The following is a 24804-nucleotide window of genomic DNA, read 5'->3' on the forward strand; positions in this document are numbered from 1 at the left end:
CATGGGCTGCAGGTTCCTCACTCCTAGAAGATTGCAGGTCCAATCCTGGACAACCACTCTCAGTCAATGTCAACTGTGAATGGTAGCAGCTTTCCAGGGTTTCAGGCAAAAGTCTTTGCCAGCAGTACCTGGAGATACCAGAGACTAAGCCTGGGACTTTCTGCACACAAGGCACACACTCTACCGTTGAGCTTGCATCAAGTTATATAGCGGCAAATCCAGAAGTGCAGGATCCCTTCATCATTGTTGCAGGCTGGATTATACAGCTTTCTAAGATGATAGAATAACCTTACAATTATACAACAGTAAAGGGTGCATTGCAACCATCAATGCAGATCCCCATGTGTTGCCTTTCAGCTAGATCTACTATTTTCTGTGCATGTACATGGGCAAATGTTTTTGAGTGCTCCAATATCATCTTTGGGGTGACTTGAGTTGTGTTTTTCTTGAAGTTCCATGGTATGTAATAGAACTTGTGCACTGTCCTTGTGAAACAGAAGCACCTTGTGTTTTCAGTGTTCTTAAATGTTTAGCTTTGGAGCAGACAGAATAACCCTGTGGTGACCCCAGGAGCCAATCCTCAGTAGCTGATTTACCTCCCTTCACTCTGATTGCCTCCAATCAGAACAAAGAGTGAGAATACTTCTTCTCAGTGGCTGCAAAGCTCCTCTTTCATGCTGATTGGGCAGCTCTAGGAGATGGGGACCCTACTGCAGAAGTAGTAATAGGTCTTGGCCTCATCACTGATTCCAGACCACTATACCTCTGGCCACGTAGCCACATGTGCAGTGGATTAAAGCACAAATGATATCTTCCAAAAGTTTGAAATGTCTCCCTCCTTCTTCTGCAGTGCTATTCACAATGGGTGGAAATGGTGATGGGCAGCCGTGCAAGTTCCCCTTCAAATTTCAAGGCAGCACCTATGATAGCTGTACCACGGAAGGAAGAACAGATGGATACAGATGGTGTGGGACCACTGAAGATTATGACCGAGATAAGAAATTTGGATTTTGTCCAGAGACAGGTAGAGTCGCTTTGCTATTGCATGGATAGATTTATGGCAATGAAAGCAACCTCTCCCCTATGACATTGGTGGCTGTGTGTTAATGTTTCTTAAATCGTTACTCTTCTTTTTGGAGAGAGGACCTTTACAGGTTTCTTAATCTCCTAAGGATGGGAAGATGGAAAGAAGCAGTTGTTACTTTTTCATGCCAGATGATGATGTATGGTAGTGGTGGCAGGTGGCCTTTGGGACTGGTGGGGTAGAAGGCCCAGGGACCACTAGTAGGTGGCGCTAGAGCCAATGATGGGCATAGCCAGAGTCATCTTGCTCCCTGCTGAGTTCTGCAGGGGCAACACTGCAAAAAATAAGATGTGGATAAACTGAAGGAACCAAAAGCTGAAACAAACTAGAATTCCAGGAGCACAGACAGAATGGCAGAGTGAATCCACAAAATAATGAAGAGACTGAATGGGAAAGGGAGACATCAGCTCTTATTTTTGCTTCTTCTTTTCTGCAGCAATGTCAACGGTTGGTGGAAACTCTGAAGGAGCACCCTGTGTTTTTCCTTTCATATTCCTTGGGAATAAGTATGAGTCCTGTACCAGCTCTGGGCGTCAGGATGGGAAGATGTGGTGTTCCTCAACTAGCAACTATGACGAAGACCGCAAGTGGGGATTTTGTCCAGATCAAGGTAGCTCTTTCCCTCATATTTATTATTTGATTTACATCCCGCTTTTTCTCCAAGGAGCTCCCAGTGGCACACATGGATCTCCCTCTCTTCATATTATCCCCACAATAACCCTGTGAGGTAGATTAAGCTGAGAATTTGTGACTGGCCCAAGGTCACCCAGAGAGCTTCATGACCAAGTGGGGATTTGAACCCAGGTCTTCCAGATTCTAGTCTAACTCCCTAACCACTACACCACACTGGCTGTCATATATGCATACTAGCTCCAGTTCTCTAAAGTAGGAATTGGGGGTGTACAATCACTCTGGTTCCAACATGGATAGGGATAAATTCGACACAGTTAGCATTTAAAGGTGAACCTACATATCTTGACCTTTCTCAAACAATATAGAAATTGAATCAATGTCATCCTTCAATATTTGCACTTCTCTGAATTTTGCATTGTGGTTCTCCCATCATGTAATGTATACAAAAATGCCAATGCAGGGGGTAAAGTGTGCATACATATGCATATCTTTGTGAAAATAACATACAAAAATATATTAGGGGAAATTACTTTGCAAAGATATGTTTTCTATATTAGGCAAAATTGCACACAAATGTGTGTGTTAGGAAACATTTGAAATAAAATGGTGGTGGAAACTGAGGTGGAAATATGGAGAACTGAACTTAAAAGTTTCAAAATGAGAAACAAAACTGCTGGTCTCCTCCCACCCCTAATAAGGAAATAACAGGGCTGCCCTCTGGGGTCTCCTAGGCTCTACACATGCCTGGCATGATTCAGAGGGGGGGGGGCATTTTGTGATTCACCTCAGGTGCCAAAATGTCTTCAGCCAGCCCTGCTTGTGGACATTCCACTATGTCTCTGTGTGAATTTGGTTAGGATGATTCCAGGGTTCCACGGATATCCTAAAAAAATATTCATCTTAAAACAGTCACCTGAGCAAAAAAGCAAATTGAGGCGTACTTATGAAGCATACTGAGAGTTGTTCTGCATTCCCTCTTCTTCTTAGTCTTGCTTTTAACAGCATATAGCTGCTTGGAGCAGCTTCTGAATATGGCACCTCAACAACGGCAGATAAAAATTATTTCAAAAACAGTGCAGGAAGTGACTGTGCACTATTTTCTTCTCTTTTATTGTACATGCAACCCTCATGCTTTATGGCTGGGTGCAGCCATTTTGCTGTGCACACAACCCTCCCTCCTCTTAAACATGTTGAAAACAGATTGAAGGTCCACATTGTGGTTACGTTTGTCCTTGGTGAATCAAAACATCTCACTTAGGCACTTCTCAGAAATACAACCTAGAATACTATGTAGAATAGATTGCAAAACAGCAAAACATAAAACAAATGAGTCGCCTTCACAACAGGAAGAAGAGTTGTCTCATGAAATTTCCTAAGTGATGACCTTTGAAGACAGGAACATAGGAAGCATTTAACTGAAGGCCAGAATAAAGTTTACAAGCACAACTGTGGTCACATGTGGTTATTTCCATATTAAATTGAATCCTGCTTTTTTGGTAATTCTGATAATGTGAAGTGAACCTATACATGTTTCTTGTTGTTGTTGCTGCTGCTCCTGCTGCTGTTCTCATTCTTCTTCATTATTCCTTGCAAAATTACAACATACAATGTTAAAAACAGTTAAAACCAATTTCAGTCAAGAAAATAGGGTGGGTCCCAAAATATACATTTATCAAAGGCCATGGTAAAGAGATTATATTCAACATCTGACACAGAGTACACAATGAAGGTGCCAGATGCACAACCATGGGGAGGGAATGCCACAGTTTAGGGGCCACTACCAAAAGCGTATGTAGGGAAGGAGGTGGTCCTTCGGATATTTAAGGCCTAAGCTGTTTGTGTATGTCAGAGGCCAGGGCACAACACAAGATCCCACTCTGCTTTCCACCCTCATTCAAAGATTTCTGAAAAGAAGCTATAACAGTTGAATGATACTGTAACTGCAATGGCACCTCTTTTCCTTTGTGCCAACAGTGCAGTGTCACCTGTCCCCGGGCTTTCTTTGCTGAACACCTGGAATATTTTAAAACACTCCATAGCACCTCAGAAGCTTTGCTAGCACAGCTAGGCTATGTCTGATTTCAGTACACAGAAGCCGGATCTCTTCCAGCCCCTAGTAGCAGAGCTTTTAAGGAATAGTCAAATTGGCTCTGCAATTAAATATATACCGGTAGATAGCATTATGTTCAAGCTGCCCCAAACCCGGTTTGTTTTTCTTTCAGGCTACAGCCTTTTCCTGGTTGCTGCTCATGAATTTGGTCATGCCATGGGACTAGAGCATTCTGAAGATCCTGGAGCACTCATGGCCCCCATCTATACCTACACCAAGAACTTTCGGCTTTCCCAGGATGACATCACGGGAATCCAGGAACTTTATGGTAATGTTTCCACTTGTCCAAAACACATGTACTACATTTTGGCCTATAGCAGAACACATACTGTCCAAAGAAGCTTAGCTGATACAAACCCCCCAAGACATCTCAGGTATTCTACCAGCCAGGCTGCTACAGATAGTGTTTAAATAAGATTGAATATCCCTTGCCACAGGGTTGGTCCTACCATTAGGCTGAGTGAGGCAGACTCCTTGGGCAGAGAATGCTGAGGGGCAAGAAGCAGTGACAAGGTGCTAGATCTGTGTGCCTTTCATTCTGCCCTGGGGCCCATAGGCTCTCAGTTGCAATGGGCATATGAACCCAGGGACACAAGCAGTTGCCTTATACTGAGTCATACCTTTGGTCCATCTAATACAGAGTCTCCAGGGTTTCAGACAGGGGACAATCCAAGCCCTACCTAGAGGTGCTGGGAGTGGAACCTGGAGCTTTCTGAATGCAAAGAAGATGCTCTGTCACTAAGCTGCAGCCCTTCTTTTTACCACTGGATCATGCTGCCCCATTTCCAGTGCTAACATAACATACATCTGCCAGTCTGGTCAGCTTCTGTCTATGGAGCAAGGGAGTAGTCATTTGTCCTTTGTCTCATGATTCAAATGGTCAACCCTTTCCATCCACCTCTATTTGTTGCCCTGATCCTCAGGCACTACATTTACTTTCACCAGGAATAAATTTGGAAATGAAATTGTGTTGTTGTCCTCTTGTTGACATCTCCTTTTTAAAAAAGGAATAATCACATTAAGACCTCATTCCATTATCAACCTTCCCTTTATTTGCAGGGGGCTCTACTGATGTTGGTCCAGGCCCAAGTCCAACACTTGGGCCAGTCACCCCTGAACTATGCAACCAAGACATTGTATTTGATGCTGTTGCTCAACTCAGAGGGGAAATCTTCTACTTCAAAGACCGGTAGGTGGGAGGAAATAGCCTGTTTTACTCAAGTTATCTTGTACCGAAGCGAAAGCAGAAGCCGAGGGCCTATGATCAAGTGTTATTCATGTTGTTGGGTTCTGCGGGGTCAGTCTGGATGATGCCTTGAGTCAAGTGGCATAGATAAATAAATGAAAAAGAGGAGCAGCATCTGATGAGCTACATTCTTTGAAAGAAGGGACTCTTAGAGATAAACTGAAGTTGGCATGTTTGCCGTATCTGGGACTTCCTATCTCTCCCTTTAATTCTCTACTTAGACTAGCTCTTGTTTTGCTATGGCAATAAACATGTTAAAAGTATTGTCAGCAGTTCTTCCAAGAGAAGGAAAACCCCAGTTCCAATGTTACAAAACTGGCAAGGACGAAAATGTCAGTGGATATTGCATTGTTCCAGACATACAAGAACTGTGTACATTTTTAAAATGACCAGATTTGTTCCAACAGTTTTGGAAGCTGACCCAGTTATGTGCGGCGCAGAAACATGAGAGGCTTGGATGCTTTGACTTAAACCAAATAACCAATCCAGGCATGCTCAGGAAAAGGAGCTTTCAAAATCCAAGCCACTTAATAGTTGTTGGTGCTGGCTGCATGCCCAGAAATCTCTCCCCTGTTGAATTTTTCAGCTGGAATTCTCTTGGATTTTCCTGAAGTACTAAAATGGCCCTTTCTAACTTGCTAACTCTGGCTTGAAAAAAAAGGCCCTGTTATCTTGTCTCATCCCTCCCTCTACTACAGAATGGTTCCATACCTGAGATCAGGGATTGGGATCCTGTGGCCCAGCAGAAGTTTATGAACTGCAGCTCCCATCCTCCCCGACCATTGGTCATGCTAACAGGGGTTGTTTGGAGCTGGAGTCCAGCAATATATTGAGGGTAACAAATTGCCATCTCCTCTTAATACAAGGCATTCAGTAAATTAGTTGCTTGTGAGATTAGCTCACTGGTGTCAGCTTCCCCCCTCCCTTTGAATAAAATATGGAACCTTAGATGGAATAATATCTAAAGTAGGTTTTCTGCTCTGTCAATGGAAAAACTTATAGAGTTTGTATTCAATGCAGTTCAAGGTTAAATTCACTTCATGGTATACTTGTTGTACTGGTGAAATGCCTTGCAGTGCAAGAGAATGCACAAAAGCCCTTGCAGTAGTGAACGGAGAAGATTTGGTACAACCCAAAATTTGCTTCCCCTGTGATGACACGTGACCACTGACCTATGATAGTATCTCATGCATTTTGGTATGCTCATGAATACCAGGATGGTCTAGGTGGGTCTATTGGCACAGGATGTTCAACAGCTTCTGTTCTGTCCAAATGACAAACTGTGGAAAGGTCCTGTGTGATTACTTCTGCCCATGTGGCTGTAATAATAATTGTGCAAAGAAGACCACATTTTGCACATAAATTGTGCTGGGAAGGCCACCTAAGTCCAAGTTCCAGTTACAAATCATGACTGTTCTTTTTCACTCCTGCTGAAATCCAGCCTCCATTCCACAAAATGCAAAGCTGGATAATGCTGGTAGACAAGGTTCTAATACAAGCAAGGAATTTTCTTGACGTTCAGCAAATTGCAGCCTCGTCTTTTTGGGAAAGGTTCAGCAAACTTGTTGCCTACTAAAATGGCCAGCCGGTACAAGGCCATTTTGTGTGTGTGTGTGTGTGTGTGTGTGTGTCCTTTGAATAAAATGAACTGCTTATCAAACAGAGTGGGGGGGGGCAGAGAGAGAGAATCACAATGGTGCTTTTGTTAACATCTTGTGCTTCTCCACTCCCTTTCCACACACACAATCAACCGCCGCTGCTGAAATCAAACTGCAGTTTTTTAATGCTCATAAATCGGAAGGAGGCACTGCCTTATACATAAAACAGCTCCTAAATTACCCGCTTTATTCCTCTGATGAGCGGTTTTAATGCTCCAGGCTTCATTTACAGCCAAGCTGTTTGATAGATGATCATTAGATTTGATCTTTTTGGTTGCTACAATCATAATCATCCAGAGTAATGCACCCAATACAAATGTTGGCATTTGCCAAATGCGTATCCATCTGTTCAATGTGCAGCGGCGGGGACGGTTGAAAGGGTTTAAGTGCCTTGTAAATGGGTTTATTTGCTGGGATAATTGAAGCACCAAATACATTCTTTTTTTCTGTTCTGCGGTAAGAATTAATGTAAGTGCTAGAGAACTTGTTATAAACCATCAACGGCTGTGTGCGGCGCATTAAGGTGTCTATGGGACAAAAATGCCTCCCAAAGAAAGGAAGGCTCACCAACCTTTGATGCAATTTTGTTTCAAAAAAATCCTAATAATTATGTTTGTGTTGCTGATGGATTGTGTGTGTGTGTGTGTGCATACACACACACAGACACACACACACACAGGCACTTAAATGCACACACACACCTTTGCCAGCAGTGATGAGAAACAGATGTGCCAATGAATCAGCCCTTTGTAAACTCACTGTGATTTTTCTGCCTAGATTCATCTGGAGGACGGCAAACCAACGAAACAGGCCAAGTGGTCCTTTGCTGATTGCTACGTTCTGGCCAGAGCTCCCAGAAAAAATTGACGCTGTCTACGAGGCCCCTCAAGAAGAGAAATCAGTCTTTTTTTCAGGTAGGCTTGGCTGGAAGGTGTACAATAAGCACAGTTTGCAGAAGTATGGCATTCTGTATCCTTTTATTCTGTAGACCACCTTCTTAAATGATAAACTCTGGATGGCTAGCTCAGGGCCCTCCAGTTGTTGTTAGACTGCAGCTCCCATCATCCTTGGCCAAGCAGGCTGGGGCTGATGGGAGATGTAGTTAGGCAACATCTGGAGGGCTAACCCTGACTTAGAGGGGGAAAGTCATGATGAAACACAATTCATGCCATCAAGAAATGCATGAAAGACCTTTAAAAAATTAATAACAGGTTAGAATCCTGGTGGTGGGAAAGGGGGCTTTAACCGTTTAACCCATTATAATCCTGTGCTGGAACTTCCTCTGTCCCTTGCTATGCCTGCTGGTTGTTTACTTCTTCTTCTTCTTCTTCTTCTTCTTCTTCTTCTTCTTCTTCTTCTTCTTCTTCTTCTTCTTCTTCTTCTTCTTCTATAGCAAAGTGCTTCTATCTGAAACCAAAATATACAGTGATAATAAATTAAATATAAAAGCACTGCATGCCCTTTTGTGACTCACAAATCAGCTGGTTGTGGCAGCAACTTCCTTCTACCTAATGGTAGGGCTGGACCTGTGACTTGGGCTTTTCATATTTTGCAGCAGCAATTCCCGGCTTGCTGTTAGGATAATGGGAAAAGGACCCCAGAGTTCTGGGACAGACCAACAGGCCACTTCCTGTGAAGAGGAATTGACTATTAAACCTATTGTGTTCTGTTTTTGTTTTTCATTTGGTTTCGGATTTGTTTGTTTCAAAGTATTGTAATTTTTTCTTGATTATATTATTTTTTCTTTGTGTAAACCGCTTTGAAGGTTTTCCTTTTTAAAAAACATCAAACAGTGCATAAATTTTAAGAAATGAATAAAATAAACCACCAGGAACTGTAGCTCTGGGAGATGCTCAGCACCATTAAGAAATCTCAGCTCCCAGGATTCTCTGAGGGAAGCTATGACTTTTTAAAGTGGTGTTATAGTGCTTTTAAATATATGGAATGAATGTGGCCTCATGGGGCAATGAAAGCGAGGGAGAGATTGCATTTCCTGCTGACCATTTATGTGTGTGCGTATTGATATCGGCTGCAGTTGTGCTGGCTGACCTAGTGGAGCTGGGAGGTTGTTGTCAATGTTTTGAATAACTGAGCCAGCAAAAAAGAAAAGTGTGTTGTTATCCATTGCAACATGACTAAACATCTCCAGGCATGCTAAAGGGAAAAAAGGGAGGGAAAACCTATGGCTAGATGCTGCTCAACAATTTCTTTAAAGGGAAGGGGAAAGTCTGATAATGAATTCCACATGGCTGAAGGGCCGCTGAGTATGGATTCCATGATAAACTGGATGTAGCCAAAACACCTCATTTGTCTGTGTCCAAGCATTACATCCCCACTCCCCCTGTGGGACCGTAGGGTGAAGTAGGGTTTTAAATACTGTTTGTTGAAGAAATTTACTGAAGTTAGCTCACTATATGGGAAAATCCAAAACAATGCAAACTGGCAAATTGCTAAGAGGTCAGCAAGCAAATCTGTGCGTTCCAAATGTTATCAAACAAAAACACCCCTAGTTCCCATCTCAAGTGAGTAAGAGTCATGTGGTGGGCCTTTGCCCAATTTAAAATAATGTACAGGCTAACCTAAAACTAATAAGATGACTTCTTTTTCTTTAAAAAGAATGTGCATGCATAAACGTTCTGGTTGCTTGGGCACATGGAAGCTATAAAGTATGTAGGCTATAGCAGTAAGATGAAACAATAATGGGTTTGAGTTCTTGATTTCTGTTTATACCATCTGCAGTGTGGCATCCATCTCTGAACCACTCCTAAAAGCGCAGGCCTCAAGCATGCTCAGTTCCAACTTTTCTAAAGAAACTCTTTTCCCCTGTTGCTCACTAGGTCACCGCCACATATATTACAAAAGCCTCTCTATCTCTTCCTGGAGGGTGACAAAAGGTCAGAGTCAATGTGGCTCACTCTCAAGGAGAGGACTACGCTAACAGCACTACTCAAACTTGAGATCCACCAGGCTGAGAGGGTTTGGATTTGGCTAGTCTTGAGCTTTCCCAGCTCAGCCAAAGCTATACTGGCACAGGGGCAGACTTGGGTCTTTCAGATTTCAGCAGGCCAGAATTCAGTGCCCTCCCCATGCCTCTCGCCTTCCATTCTGCTCAATTCATTACATCATAGTTGTGATGCCCCGCAGAGCCCCTTAGGCTTGGTGCCCAGTGTGGCAGAACCTGCAGCGCTGCCCCAAATCTGCCTTTTACCGGTGTAATTCCCTTAGCCCAGCTGAGCCGGAGATATGCTGGTGCAAATCCCTCACCTGGCTCAACTTCAGCCAGCAGAATTTACACCAGTGTAAATCCCCCCAAAGTGCCATTCCAGGGGTGTGGCAGCAGCATGGCAGGGCCAGGACAGAGCAAGGAGATACATCTATTCCAAACCCCTTTCAGCTCGGTCCTATTAGCTAGCAGCCCAATGGATATTAGCCAGCAAAAAGGGTAGTGTAAGTGAAATTCCAACTGAAAAGAGTTTGGGATAGGGACAACTTAATCTGATGAAAATTACATTGGATATTTTTTTTAAAAGAAAATGAGTTGCTCTGTTAATTTGTCTCTCTGGTATACAAACTATGGTTGCTTCCAGGTGAGTGTTCTGTTGATAATTCATCTTGCTTCCGTTGCACAAAGTTTGAAGGGAAGTTATATGGCATTATGTTAAGCAATTGTTACCCCATACTTTCCAGTGAATATCCTCCATTGTTTTCCTTACCGGACAAAGTTCAGCTTTTCTGGAAGCAGGTTAGCTGCATCAAAATGCCAAATCCACTTCAGTTGCACAACCTGAATTTGCCAGGATGCAACTGTGTATCCCATTCACAAAACAGAAGCACCCCCGAGCCCCAACCTTTGAGCTGGAAAAGTTCTGGAATGAACTTTTGGCTGCTCTCTACCCATTCCCCCTTTAGCTAAACTGTGAGGAAATCTGAGAGGCTCGGATCGAGGTAACCCTTTTCCCTTCCCGCTAACCTCATTTGTAAGTGAGATCATTATTAAACTTGATGCTTTTGTTTTCACAGGAAATGAATACTGGGTTTATTCAGGCTACAACTTGGAAAGAGGTTATCCAAAGAGACTCACCAGTCTGGGTTTACCTCCTGATGTGCAACGTGTCAATGCAGCTTTTAGTTGGAGCAAAAACAAGAAGACCTACATTTTTGCAGGGGACAAATTTTGGAGGTAATACCTTTTCAGCAGGCAACCAGTGGCTGGACAATACAATGCTGGGCACTTATTCCCTGCTAAGATTCAGATTTCAAGGCATTTTGCTTTTGCTTTGATGGAGACCAGAGCATCTCAGTTGCAGGAGAGTCAAAAGCAGTTTAGATTAGGGATATACAGTTGCTTTGAATGAATCCCGAATCACATGTAGAAGTTGGGGATCTGTGCCTCAACAGAGCAAAACTGAGTTCCTGTGATACACACGACAAGGTGGGGATTTAGGCTGATCCATAGCTCTCTGTTGACAGTGGCTTAGAGAAAAGATAAATAAATATAAACTAAACCATATGGAGGAAAATGAAACACTTTTATTTCCTTCTCCCCAACCCAACCCCAAATGGCATGGAACCCGGATATGTATTCTATTAAAATTAATGAGCTGCCCCCTAAGATTGCAGTCCTCAAGCTTTTTCTCAGGCAGAAACATTTTCCCAGGCTTTCTTCAGTGTTACTACAGGCTCATATGAAGCTGCCTTCTAGTGGGACAGACCATTGCATCATCTAGCTAGGGGATAGCTGATGTGGTATGTGCTACCTGTTGCTGGACTCCAGCTCCCATCAGCCTTGACCAGCATGGCCAGTACCCAGGGATGAAGGGAACTCTAATTCAACAACTTCTAGGTAAAGGTAAAGGGACCCTTGACCATTAGGTCCAGTCGTGACCGACTCTGGGGTTGCGGGGCTCATCTTGCTTTATTGGCCGAGGGAGCCGGCGTACAGCTTCCGGGTCATGTGGCCAGCATGACTAAGCCGCTTCTGGTGAACCAGAGCAGTGCACAGAAACGCCGTTTACCTTCCCGCTTGAGCAGTACCTATTTATCTACTTGCACTTTGACATGCTTTCGAACTGCTAGGTTGGCAGGAGCAGGGACCGAGCAACGGGAGCTCACCCCCTCGCGGGGATTCGAACCATGGACCTTCTGATCGGCAAGTCCTAGGCTCTGTGGTTTAACCCACAGCGCCACCCGCATCCCAAGGCACCTATTGGGCTACCCCTGATCTAGGCCATTATAGTCTCTTCTGAGCAGCGGTGATACAGATGGGCTTCGTGGAAGACAGCAGCTTGTGGCATTAGGTATTTGGTATGACTACTGCAAAACTCTGCTAATATTTAATATTTCACAGGTACAATGAAGTAAAGAAGAAAATGGACCCTGGCTTCCCTAAATTAATTGCAGATGCTTGGAATGGTGTTCCAGACAACCTAGATGCTGTGTTTGACGTGAGCGGAAGTGGTAAGTTGCCATCTTGTTCCTAGTGTCAGTTGCTGTTGCTGCTGCTGCTGTTGCTTCTGAGGTCGATTGCTCCAGTCTGCTGCATGAATCCTCAGAGACATTCCCTTTGGAGGTGGTCACCAAATCGGCTGATGGCTTGGCGTGCCGCCTGCAGCCGCAGAACAGCTTTTCTCTTCAATTAAAACGTCCCACTGCTGCAAGGAAATTTAGGAAGCCTGACCTTTCCTGAACTTTTCCGGGCTGTCTAAATAACTCATCTCCAGCAGAGTAATCAAAACCACTTTTAATGCAGCACAGATTGTGGTTAAGAACTGCTGCATTCATTGCTGTGCCGGCAACCAAGACTCTCCTTGAACTGAATCTCCTGAATAACTAAAGACCTTTCATGGGGGTGGGAGGAAAGAAAGATTAGACTCTGGTTCAATTTATATCAATTTTCTCCTTTAAAATAATATAATAAAATAAAATGGTAACTTAAAACCAGTGTGTGTGAGAGTATGTGTGTGTGTGTGTGTGTGTGTGTGTATTGCTGCAAGTAAATACTCAAATAGAAATTCTCAGCATCTCCATAGAATCACAGTTCCCATAAAGCATATTTAATGTGACTTATGTTTGTACTTCTGAAGCATCTTAATAATTATTTTTCTTAATTATTGTTGTTGGGGGAGGGGGTTTCCTAACACCACAAGGTGTAACTCAGTGGTTCCCAAACATTTTGGGGGCACCATCGCATTGGTTCTGTAAACTCGTATCATGTGCTCCCTACCCTATAAAAAGCATTATTCAGCTTGCATGGCCCCCTAAGGAAGATAATAACACATAAAATTTCAGTACAGTAACAATTAATTGCATGTTTGTTCAAAATCCAGTTAAAGCTATTTAGCTTAATTCATTCAACAAAATAGATGAATGTGATCCAGCAACACCAGCTTTTCAAAGTCTGATAGTCCTTTACACCTCCGTTGCCCCACCCCAGCCACCCCCTTGCCTCTTAGCAGTCTCCTAGGCAATCTCACTGCTCCCCAGGGGACAGTACCACTCATTTTGGAAACCACTGGTGTAACTGGATATCACATAGCTTGAAAGCCCCGGGGTTAACTAGTCATAATAGTTGTTCTAGACTGAACAAAGTTCAAAAGTCTCCAGCCAGAATCATTGAGTTGAACCGTTTTCCATGCTTTGCTGTGGTTTTTGTGAGTCCCATAAGTTTGTTTTACATGACAATGAATTGAAAACACTTACTTCTTCTTTACAGGCCACAGCTATTTCTTCAAGGACTGGTATTATCTCAAAATGGAAGACCAGAGTCTAAAGATTGTTAAAGTTGGCAATGTGAAATCTGATTGGCTGGGTTGCTAAGCATCGTGTCGTCTTAATAATGTCAACTACAGCAAAATCTACACTTTTTTGTTTTTGTTTTGTAAAAGTCTTATGTTTTACCTGCAATTAGAGATAGATCTGTATGCTAATTCATGGGCCAGTCTGGTACTGGCACCAAGTCACTAAGTACCACTATTTGACAGAACTTTGTTTTATTATTATTAAATCATTCTGTTTAAGCATATGTACTTAGAAGCAAGTTCCATAAAATGCATGGAATTTCCTTTTAAGTAGATGCATGTAGAATCGGGGCACAGTAGGTCTTTGTTTCTTCCTCTCTTCATTCATTAATTTAAGACTTTTGCAACTTTTTGGCATGCAGCAAGTTATGTTTACTTATGTAGCCTGACACTTGCTACATTTTTCTGTGTGTGCAGATTGGTGCTAAGGACAGAACAGCAAACTCTGAAGGAATTCTCACCTGAGCAGAGATCAGATGTTTGAATGTGCCTGCATATAAATAAATAAATCCCGCTGTACATTGAAAGCTAGCATTGCAAGGAGAAAGCAGCCAGGGTCAAACATTCTTCCTGACATGTTAGCTTTCCAAGAACATTCAAGCGCTTGATCCCACAGCTACAGACTGAAGTGTTGCCATCTAGCAACAGATACTTCACATGGAACTGCTGATTATGTAACTTAGTTCTTAGTCACTTGATAGTCAATGGATTTCAACAGGTCTTGGTGAGGCCATAGTAATGTACACTACTGGAGCCAAAGTAAAATTGTCCTGTCTTTCAAAATCCAGCTCCATCCCCCCAAAAGAAAATACTCAAAACACTCAAGTACTTGAAATGGTTGTTTGCCATTTAAAACATATCAGTGCCCAAATATTCACCAAGAGGGGCCCTCAAAACTGTAATTTGGATTTCAGAATTAAAATGTTGACACGTGTCCTTTCTGAGCTTTAATGCGTGTTTTCTGTTTTGTTTTTAAACCCAGCTTCGGTTCAAGTTTGCCAAAGGGTTGTATGCAATATACTTTCTACTGAGAGTTGACCCATTAAAATAGATGTACCTAAGTTAGTCATGACCATTAATTTCAACAGGTCAACTCTGGGTTAGGACTAATGTTGCATCCAAATTATGCTCACTATCTGTGAATATTTCCATTCTTGTCATTCCCTGGAAAATGTCATTCTTTCTTTACATTCGCATTTCTTCACACACCAAAGTGGAAAGACTGACCAAAGGGGCACGGGATGCCTAGGAATTGGTTGGAACAGGATGGGATCAACAGGGACAAACTAGTATGAAATGTATTGCTTTAAAGTACTTTTTACTGGAATACCTTTACCTTAAATTAGCAAACTGCTTCTTGCACTTTCTTTCCTATTACAACCTCCCCCTCCATTTCTTTTTATACGGTTATATCAAGGTGATTCCTCTTCTCTTTGGCTTCATTCACACAGCAGTCCATTCCATTTCCCCAGCTGTTAATTTCCACATTATATTTCGGCTTTCACGTGACACAGAAAGCCACCTAAAGAAATATAGTGATATATAGTTCAAGTTTAGCAATTTGCTTCAAGGAAAACAAAATGTTTGCAAATAACACAGAATGTTGCACAATATTCTGCTGTATTTCCAGAAGTAGCATTTATGTTATGTGAAGGCTTAACTATAATGCAGAAATTAACAGTAAGGAAAAGTGGAATAAATTATTGTGTGAATGCAGCCTCCATCTCTCCCCTGCTCCTTCCTTGTTAGATTTAAAGCATTGGGTGATGCCAAGTGTTCACTGTACAACCTGATGGAATATTTTATGTTCATACAGAAAGATTTTTTTAAAAAAAGGGGAAAGTAAGTCTGCATACATGAAATGTCAGTGGTATAAATAAATAAAAGAAAATAACAGTTCCAGCTCACGTGTGGTCAATTTCTGAACTGATTTGTATTTTGGGGGAATCTGGATAGCTTATTAACTTACCCAATTCTCATGAAGGTGGTAAAACTGTGCCTGGGCTCACTGGCGGAGAAAGGGGGTGCGGTGGGTGCGCCCCAGCCCACGGGTCATCCCTGAGGGTGGGTGACATCACTGCCCTGCCCCACTGGGACGCTCACCTCTTGCCAGGGCAGCTAGCTCTGCCTCTGCCTGGGCTGTGCCATGTCAGACACTGAAACTGTGACTAACTGTATCAGGTTATTGGTTTTTTTTAATAATTTTTATTAACAGGCCAATCAAATCACATTAATTCCAAATTATACAGCCAAATTATACAGCCAAATTTTTAAAATTTTTGTTGGGGGTACCCATACTTCAAGCTCCAAAAGGGGTCAAAACATTACTCTTGCTGCTGCTTTGATTAAACAGTTCTATCCAGTTCTGTCCAGATAGTCTTTTTGTTATTTTCTTCATCTTCTTGTTGTTATCATATATTCCTTTCTTTGTGATCTCTGATAATCTTCACAAGCGGGTGAAAGACAAACATCTCCTGTGTGGGTTTTACACTCTCCAAAAATCATATCACATAAAGGACAGACGCCATTTCCACACCTCCGTTAAAAACATTCCCACAGTCCATCCGTTGATTTACAGGCTTGCCAATCTATAGCTCAGAGGGCCCTGCCAGGTCAAGATAACGTTCCAATAACCATACATTCACATTCCAATGACACTGGTCCTCCTCCCCCTCGTCCTCCTTAGGCAAGCCTGTCTTCACGAAGTTCCATTTTTAGCTGCATCATAAAACTTTCCTTCCATTCCCCGCTGTTTCCACCAGTTCTCTCTTTAATCAGTAATCCATTCCCACACAGTTCTTAGTCTCCTGCTTGTGATTAATAATCGCAACGATTCTTCTTTCTGGAGGGGAGGGTTATTGGTAATCACATAAGGCAAAAAAAGAAAAGTTTTTTTCCTCCCCTCCTTTCCGTTTCACTCCGACATACCAGTCTTTTAATGATGATTCTTCACTTGATTTATTTATCCAGCCCGTCACTTCGCTCCCAGAGATCCCATTAATCAGCAGTCTTTACTCCCGATCTTCACTTGATGTATGTGCATTAGCTTCTTTCCAATTATTTATTTCCAATTATATATTTCGAGCTAATGCAAACCAGTGCGCTGATTGGGGACAGTGTCAGGGAGAGCCAATCTCACTCGAGGGCTTCGTGCCAAGTGTCCACACCCCCTTCTTTCGAATCCGGGGGTGAATTATGGACACAGCTGGCAAGGCAGTCCCCCCCCCATTCCCTTGGGGGGGCAAGGGAGGCTGCTTACTCCCATCACAGCCTCTTAATTACCTCGTGTGGGTCGGAGAGATGTTATTGTCGGCCATCTTCCAATGCGCCCCCTGGTGGCCCCTAACTGCATCAGGTTATACAGTGGTACCTCAAGTTAAGAACTTAATTCGTTCCGGAGGTCCGTTCTTAACCTAAAACTGTTCTTAACCTGAGGTAAGACTTTAGCTAATTTGGCCTGCCGTGCTGCCACTGCACAATTTCTGTTCTCATCCTGAAGCAAAGTTCTTAACCCGAGGTACTATTTCTGGGTAAGCGGAGTCTGTAACCTGAAGCGTCTGTAATCTGAAGTGTCTGTAACCCAAGGTACCACTGTACTATAGTCACCCTTTAAGCCTCAAAAGTGTCTACATAGGCTGGCAGCAGCCCTCCAGAATCTCAGGTGGAGGTCTCTTGCATCACCAAGTCTTTTAACTGGAGAGGCGCCAGGAATTGAACCCTGTGTGAGGGTAAGGCTCCTTTAAGAGATGGGATGGAAGACACAGCCAAAAGGATATTAGAAATGAGGAGTGTAGCCAACAGGAGAGAAAGAGTGTGGATGGGGGGCAGAGAACAAATTGGAAAGTTAACTAAGGGGGAGGTCTCTGGTGCTAAATCACTGTGAAATGTTGGTTGTGAGCATTCAGCTGTTTCCAGCATCACTTCGTAAAACAGAGCTGGAGACCCAGGGAACATTCCAAGCATGTACCCTATGCAGAGGCATCTCTTACACCCTTGGCAAGGAGCTGTAACACACACACACACCCTGCAAAAGTCACTTTACTGCAAAAGCAACATTAGAAATTACTACATTTTACCCGACTCAAGTACTCACAAAGTGTCTGGAGCGAGGGTGAGGCAAGGAGGAAAGGTGATAAAAAATCACAAGCCTTTCTCTTGGGCATGATCCCACCATGACAGCAGCTGTGCATTGCCACACAAACATGCACTGTAGTCTTCATACTGCTTTTCCATTTCTCCTACAGCTTAGCTGCCAGCTCTTGTTTAAACTCATGGCCTTTACGCAGATAACTGGAGACAGATTTCTGTGGTGATTTTTGCACACCCGAACCCAGACCTACACCCCTGGCAGGGACCGATTTTGCTAACCCCTAGGTAGGCCTCTGTTTCTACCACTGCCCCTTGCCTGTGCTTAGTCCCAGCATGCTGCCCTATGGTCTGGCATAAATGTATTTACAAAGGTAACTATATAGGCATGATTCCACCTAACAATCTGGAGATCAAGGAACTGCTTAGTTTCCTTTTTGCCCTCACTTTCCTTTTTACCTGGAAGAGCTATTGCAAGGATGAGGAAGCTATGCCCCCTGCCTGGCCAATGGCTGGAAATGGTGGAATTTGTTGTCCAGCGATATCCGGAGGGCCAGGGGTGCACTTCCTCTGCTCTGTTGGACTTGCCTCTGGTTTTTTCTGACTTGATAGACACTTGCCAGCTACCTCTGAATGGCAGGAAATTCAGGGAAGCCTTTCTAAGGTCAGACATCTTTGAAATGGCATTAGTCAAAATATTATTATTTAAAAAAAAAAAGAAAAAAAGAAAAAAAATAGCATTAGTCAAGATGCAATGGATGTCTAGTGAGTTTAACTGCTCTCGTTTATGAATGGGGTGGGGTGAGAATCCTGGGGCTCTCCAAATGTTGGAATTCATCTCTCATCAGCCCCGGACATCATTTTGTGACTAATGGTCAGAGAATTATGGGAGTTGTAGTCCAGTAACATCTTGATAGACACAGGTTTCCCACCTCCATGGGTTAGGGAATTTTGCTTAAGACTACACGAGTGGTGCTGTGGGTTAAACCACAGAGCCTAGGACTTGCCGATCAGAAGGTTGGTGGTTCGAATCCCTGTGATGGGGTGAGCTTCCGTTGCTTGGTCCCTACTCCTGCCAACCTAGCAGTTCGAAAGCACATCAAAGTGCAAGTAGATAAATAGGCGGGAAGGAAAATGGCATTTCCGTGCGCTGCTCTGGTTTGCCAGAAGCGGCTTAGTCATGCTGGCCACATGACCCGGAAGCTGTACGCCGGCTCCCTTGGCCAATAAAGTGAGATGGGCGCTGCAACCCCAGAGTCAGTCATGACTGGACCTAACGGTCAGGAGTCCCTTTACCTTTACATTTTACACAATGTTGTGGAAAAAATTGTATGTAGCATAGCTTTTCCAGGCTATGTACACACTCTCATTTACTCTGCAACTAGCATGCTCCCACTACTGGTTTGGAGAGCCATATACAACAAACCAATAGCCACAATCTGTATCTAGCCTTGTTGTTTCTTATGGAATACTGCATTTAGATGTGTGTTCCCACAAACCAGCTCCGAACAGAGAAAAAAGAATGGCACAGCTGCATCTAAAACTGGTAATGTGTGCGCAGCGCCAGTCCTTGGTAAAAACAAAAAACAAATAAACAACCCTCTGCCGACCAGATCATTCCTTGTTTGCTCTCAATGCCAGCCACCTTGAAGGATGCAAAGATAGTAGTACAGAGAAGAACAATGGCATCACCTTCCTAAAACCCAATTTACAAAGAGCAGCAATCCCATAAAACACAACCAAACTTTCAGGAAATCTCTTAACAGCTCATAGTTGTCCCATGCAAATGCCTCAGGGACATCTCTGAAGGGAGGAAACAGACTTGTTCCAGACAGTGACTAACTTGTTTGGCCATGAGGGCTCTGTCAGTGGAGCCAAAACAAACCCCAACTTTAAAAAAGAATAATTAATCTGAGCATACATTGGCCCGGAATTTGGTAATGTGACAAAGCAGTTGTTCTAATGAAGGAGGTCTGCTTCTTTTGCAAAGCAAGCATTTCAAACCCCTGGGATCAGCTTTGTGGGCCAGGGCTTTAGTTTTCCACATTCTAGAGCTGAGAGCTGAGAGACAGCTTCACCCGTGAGCAAAAGGCAAGGGAAGTGGAGGTGGCCAGCCCTGAGAGCCACTGAAAGAAGCATGAATCCATCAACTGGATGGGCCTACAGCAGATTTGCTATGTTGTGTGTGCATTGCAGACCATATTCACCTAAGAAGAGAAATCAAGCAAGTCTGGCTCTCTGAAGGATGGAGCTGGAACAGACCTTCTCCAAAACCATTTCTCCTCCCAGAATGTTGATGCTGATTATTTCCCAGTCCCTGACTACTCCGGTACAGAATGATTTGGGGCAAAAATAAACCTGATTGCCCATGGAACAGAAATTCTAGTCAACATACTAGCCATCTCTTGCTGAGGCTACTGCAGTCGTCTTAACATTTATAGCAGAGCTTTCCAAACTGTGTATCATGACATGTTAGTGTGTGGCTGCAGTGTGTAGGTGTGTCACATGAATGCTCTCTGTGCTTCTCCTAGGGCTGGAAAGAGGTTGTCCCTAACATAAAAGTTTGGAAAGCTCTGATTATAGAGTTAGGCTTGATTTTTCAACCCCAACTCTGTTGGACTGACTTGGACCAACCTCTTCCTCTTGGGTCTCAGCCTACACTACACATCTGTAAGATAGGATGAATCAGAAGCTTAATAAGTTATGGATAGACAGCTTAGGTCCAAGCTACCTGAAAGATCATATTCCCTCACATGAACCTGCCTGGATTTTCAAGTGTTCAAAGGAGACTCTTCTCTCAGTCCCACCGCCCTCACAGGAACACTTGGTGGGGACACGGAAAAGGTCCTTCTCGGTGGCTGCTCCCAGACTCTGGAACTCCCTCCCTGGAGATGCTTGTCAGGCTCCCTCCTTGTTGTCCTTCCACAACAAGGTGAAGACATTCTTTTCCAGCAGCCTTTTGGGAACTGACTGTTTTTAATGAAAGGACTGGTGCTGCACTTGTTTTATTGTAATTATTTGTATATTTTAAACATGTGATATATATATATATATATATATATATATATATATATATATATATATAGTATTAATTAGATGGATTTTAATTGTTTTTTAATAATTGTTTTTTCTATGTTTCTAGCAATTCTTGTTTTTATTTGTAAGCCACCTTGAGTCCCACTAGGGAAAAAGGTGCAGTACTACTACTACTAATGCTACCCTGAGCCTTCTTTATAGAACAAATTATATATCTAAATTAAAAGGGGACTATTACAGTTTAGAAATTAAATATATTGTTTCTCCTGTGCTTTCATTTCAGTTACACTGTCTTATGAATATATCCTGAAACTGGGAGAAATGGATCTTTTTAGAGTTTACAGTTAGGAACAAACTAACTTATACAGCTCAATAAAATGGACAAACACTGACATCTGGAGGCCAGATAAAAGACTGCACAGTTCCCGGGATACATGTGTCAATTCATTGTAAGAATCTGACTTTTGGACAAGTTTCCTGTTTGGATTCTTTCCTCTGCTACGGTAGCAAAAAAACAGGGGTGTCATCCATCTAAGCTTTATTCAGAGCAGACCCACTGAAATTAATGGACCTAACTTCGTCATGCTCATTAATTTCAAGGGGTCTCCACTGAGTAAAACATAGTTAAATGTCATCCGTTGTCTGTTGTATCTCTGTAGCCATGCTGCTACTGCTACTAATAGTCAATACAGACTTTTCTTCTTGAAAGTAGTCTATCTTCACAAAAGAGCATTCTATTATTCTGACTCTTTCTTAGGGCAATTTTGAATTTCTTTAAGATTTCAGTGGATGTGGTGTGTTGAGCGCAAGTTAAATGTTTCTTCATCACTCTGCAGCCTCCCCAGCTGCCCACACATCCTGATCTGAAAAAGCCCCATGCGAGGTGTTACATCACCACACCTGCCCCTGGACTTTGGTTTAAGTGTAGACACCCAGGAAGAGTGAAGAGTGCAGGCCACTGGTGAGATGCTTTGCAGAACAAAAGGATGGACTCTTCTAAAAAAGGTGGGAGGGAATTTGGGCACAGTATCACTTGAGAGAGACTATTTTTATGCATTTCATTTATTAATGGTTTCCTATGAAGCACCTCAAGGCGATCTCACAACTCAACAAAAACGTATATGAAACTATTGTTTGTTTTTGTTTGTTTGTTTGTATCTCACCTTTCTCCCAGAACTGAGACTCAAATTGAAACAAATACAAATAAAACACTAAAAACAGATAGGCTATAGTTTAAAAGTTACTGAGCTACCTATAGCATTAAAACAATGTAATAAAGGACAAAAAGGATGGATCCAGTCTAGCCTCTCTAGGAAAGGCATTCCAAAGTGAGGAGTCATTGGTGACTCAGAGTTCAACCATCATTGTTCAGGGAAGTTTTCAATGTGTGACATTTTAATGTATTTTTAATCTTTGTTGGAAGCCGCCCATGGTGGCTGGGGAAGCCCATCCAGATAGGTGGGGTACAAATAATAAATTACTATTATTATTATTATTACTATTATTGTGGTGAAATGTCTGACAGCCACAGAAGTTAAACACACCCATCCATAGGTTTCAAAGTACAATGAATATGAAGATGAAAGAATAAACATCCTCACAGAAAGAAACAATAATCCCACAGTCACTGTGAAATAAGCTGAAAAGCTTTCCTTGATTTAAAAAAAAACAAAAACAAAAAAACTTTGGAGGGTAGGACATGAACCAATCAATTCAAAAAGGAGATTCTGACTAAACATCAGGAAGAACTTTCTGATGATAAGAGCTGTTTGACAGTGGAACAGACTCCCTCAGAAGGTTGTGGACTCAGTACCAATTTATTCATGTATACGCTATATACAGGGTGAGTCCTTTAAAAGTGGCCCCTTGGATACAGACTACACATGTTCCTATCACACCCCACTGCTATTAACATTCTGAGAGACTGTAGGAAATCTTGTTCAAAGCTCTCTCACATCATTTCTACTTTCTGCTTACACTCTTGGCCACACTGAAGTGTAACAGCTTCCTGGGAGCCACTTGCTTACTGAGAATCATGGAAGATTAAGAGATAGATAAAATAATCCTCGCTGATTATAGCTGCACTACTTCACTATGGCCACCAGATGGGGGCCCATTTTCAAAGTAGGTGCTAAGTATTCTACATATCAGGGGTAGTTTTAGCTGAAAGAGGCAAAGGTGCACAAATGTCAGCTCACGGGGACCGAGGTGCCATGTCTGTTATCGAATGAGATGGTAACCCAAACCAGGAATGCAGACTAATAGTGTATGGCCAAAATAAAACTGTGGTTCTTCATGTTACTCGAAATCAGTCATTATTTGACTTCAAATGGTCCGGATTAAATATTCCAGGTACAAACCCCACTTTTCAATTTTAAGTAGAATATCTACCCCATGTTGTTATAATCCCAAAGGCAACACTGGGGGGGGGGGGAGCAAGCATCTCCCCTAAACAAGGAGTTTGCCCCACATGTCTGTCCTCCCTTTTCCAAGATCCTGACATTAACATATTCTGTTATTTTTCTTTCTCATTCCCATCAAAATATACCATATTTTCCTGTGTATAACATGCCCCCGTGTATAAGATGCCCCCTATTTTGGGGGACTCCAAATTTAGAAAATGGGGGGGGGGGGAGATTGCCCAGAGCTGCTGAGCTTTGGGGGAGGGATTTATGAAAAACGCTCACCTGCCTGTCATACTCTGCCACTCATATGCATTGCAAAAGCAAACTATCAGCTGTCCCTTCACCGGCAGAAGCTGCCAATCGCCTGCCCACTTGCTGCAGTGACAGCCAATCAACACCAGCCTTTGCTGCAGGCACCAATAGCACAACCAATAGCCACTGACCACCAATCCCGCGTCCCCCCTATGCACTATCTATGTATGACGACCCCCAATTTTTAACATAATTTTTAAATTTAAAAAAACCCCTCATTTGATACAAGGAAAAGTACAGTACTTTGCCTCTTCTGTGCCCTTCCCTCCATTTTTTTTCTGGTGCAGCCACTGTGTGACTCCCATACTATTTCTCTTCCAAGAAGCTTTGCAGCCAATTAGAGATTTCAACCTGAGTCTCTCAAGGTCTTATCCAACCCTCTAACTCAGGAATGGGGAATCTTCCTCAGCTTTAGGGTCACATTCTCCCTCCTCTCTGGGGGATGCATGCCACAGTGGGTGGGGGACAAGAGGCAAAAGTCACAAATCTGATTCTTACCTTTGCAGAGTGGCTTACATACCAGTCACACAAAGAACAGAGGTTGCTACACCCACACAACCACAGATCTCTTCAACCCAGACAAGCATTATCGCCATTCACACATTCACACTGCAATTCATTCCATTTCCCAACTTTCCCCTAACGGTTCATTTCCTCATTATATTTGAGGTTTCACAAAATGTGAAATCCATTTCCAAAAAAACCTAATGGAATATAACACATGTTTAGTTCTCATTTCTGTGTTACAGTGGTACCTCTGGTTAAGAACTTAATTCGTTCCGGAGGTCCGTTCTTAACCTGAAACTGTTCTTAACCTGAAGCACCACTTTAGCTAACGGGGCCTCCAGCTGCCGCTGCGCCACCGGAGCATGATTTCTGTTCTCACCCTGAAGCAAAGTTCTTAACCTGAGGTACTATTTCTGGGTTAGTGGAGTCTGTAACCTGAAGCATATGTAACCTGGAGCGTTTGTAACACGAGGTACCACTGTATTTGATTCCAGAAAAACTCTGTCTGCATTCACCTTAATGTGGAGAATCATGGGAGCAGAGTGACAAAATTTGGGGTGCTATAGCAGCATGCCCCTTCATGGATCACTGCCTTGCCGTGGCGAAGGGGCTTGAATAACTTAGAGAAGCTATGAGCTATGCAGTGCAGGGCATCCAAGATGGACAGGTCATAGTGGAGAGTTTTGACCAAACGTGATCCACCTGGAGCAGGAACTAGCAAGCCACTCCAGTATTCCTGCCAAGAAAACTCCATGGACAAAGACAACAGGCATATAAAAGTTATGACGCTGGAAGATGAGCCCCTCAGGTCGGAAGGCATCCAACATGCTACTGAGGAAGAACAGAGGACAAGTACAAGTAGATTCAGAGCTGATGAAGCAGCTGGGCCACAGCCGAAAGGTTGCTCAGTTGCGGATATGCCTGGAAGCG

At 43.0% G+C, this 24804-nt stretch overlaps 2 protein-coding genes across 2 annotated transcripts in view; one reads left to right on the top strand and one right to left on the bottom strand.

Moving 5' to 3' along the window:
- MMP2 (matrix metallopeptidase 2) overlaps positions 1–15430 on the top strand; it is a 30823-nt gene extending 15393 nt beyond the window's left edge. The window contains exons 6-13 of the mRNA XM_081201170.1: positions 851–1024; positions 1521–1694; positions 3940–4095; positions 4887–5016; positions 7509–7645; positions 10752–10911; positions 12079–12188; positions 13444–15430. Of these exons, the coding sequence (XP_081057296.1) occupies positions 851–1024; positions 1521–1694; positions 3940–4095; positions 4887–5016; positions 7509–7645; positions 10752–10911; positions 12079–12188; positions 13444–13547 (1145 nt within the window). The 3' untranslated portion in view covers positions 13548–15430. The remainder of the gene's footprint in view (positions 1–850; positions 1025–1520; positions 1695–3939; positions 4096–4886; positions 5017–7508; positions 7646–10751; positions 10912–12078; positions 12189–13443) is intronic.
- Positions 1–24804, bottom strand: part of LOC308591485 (tigger transposable element-derived protein 1-like) — a gene marked incomplete at its 3' end in the record, with an annotated part of 500687 nt that overhangs the window by 40201 nt on the left and 435682 nt on the right. The gene's annotated exons all lie outside the window — the stretch shown is intronic.

The sequence above is a fragment of the Podarcis bocagei genome, assembly GCF_964188305.1.
Source record: "Podarcis bocagei genome assembly, chromosome: 7".
NCBI classification, from domain to species: domain Eukaryota; kingdom Metazoa; phylum Chordata; class Lepidosauria; order Squamata; family Lacertidae; genus Podarcis; species Podarcis bocagei.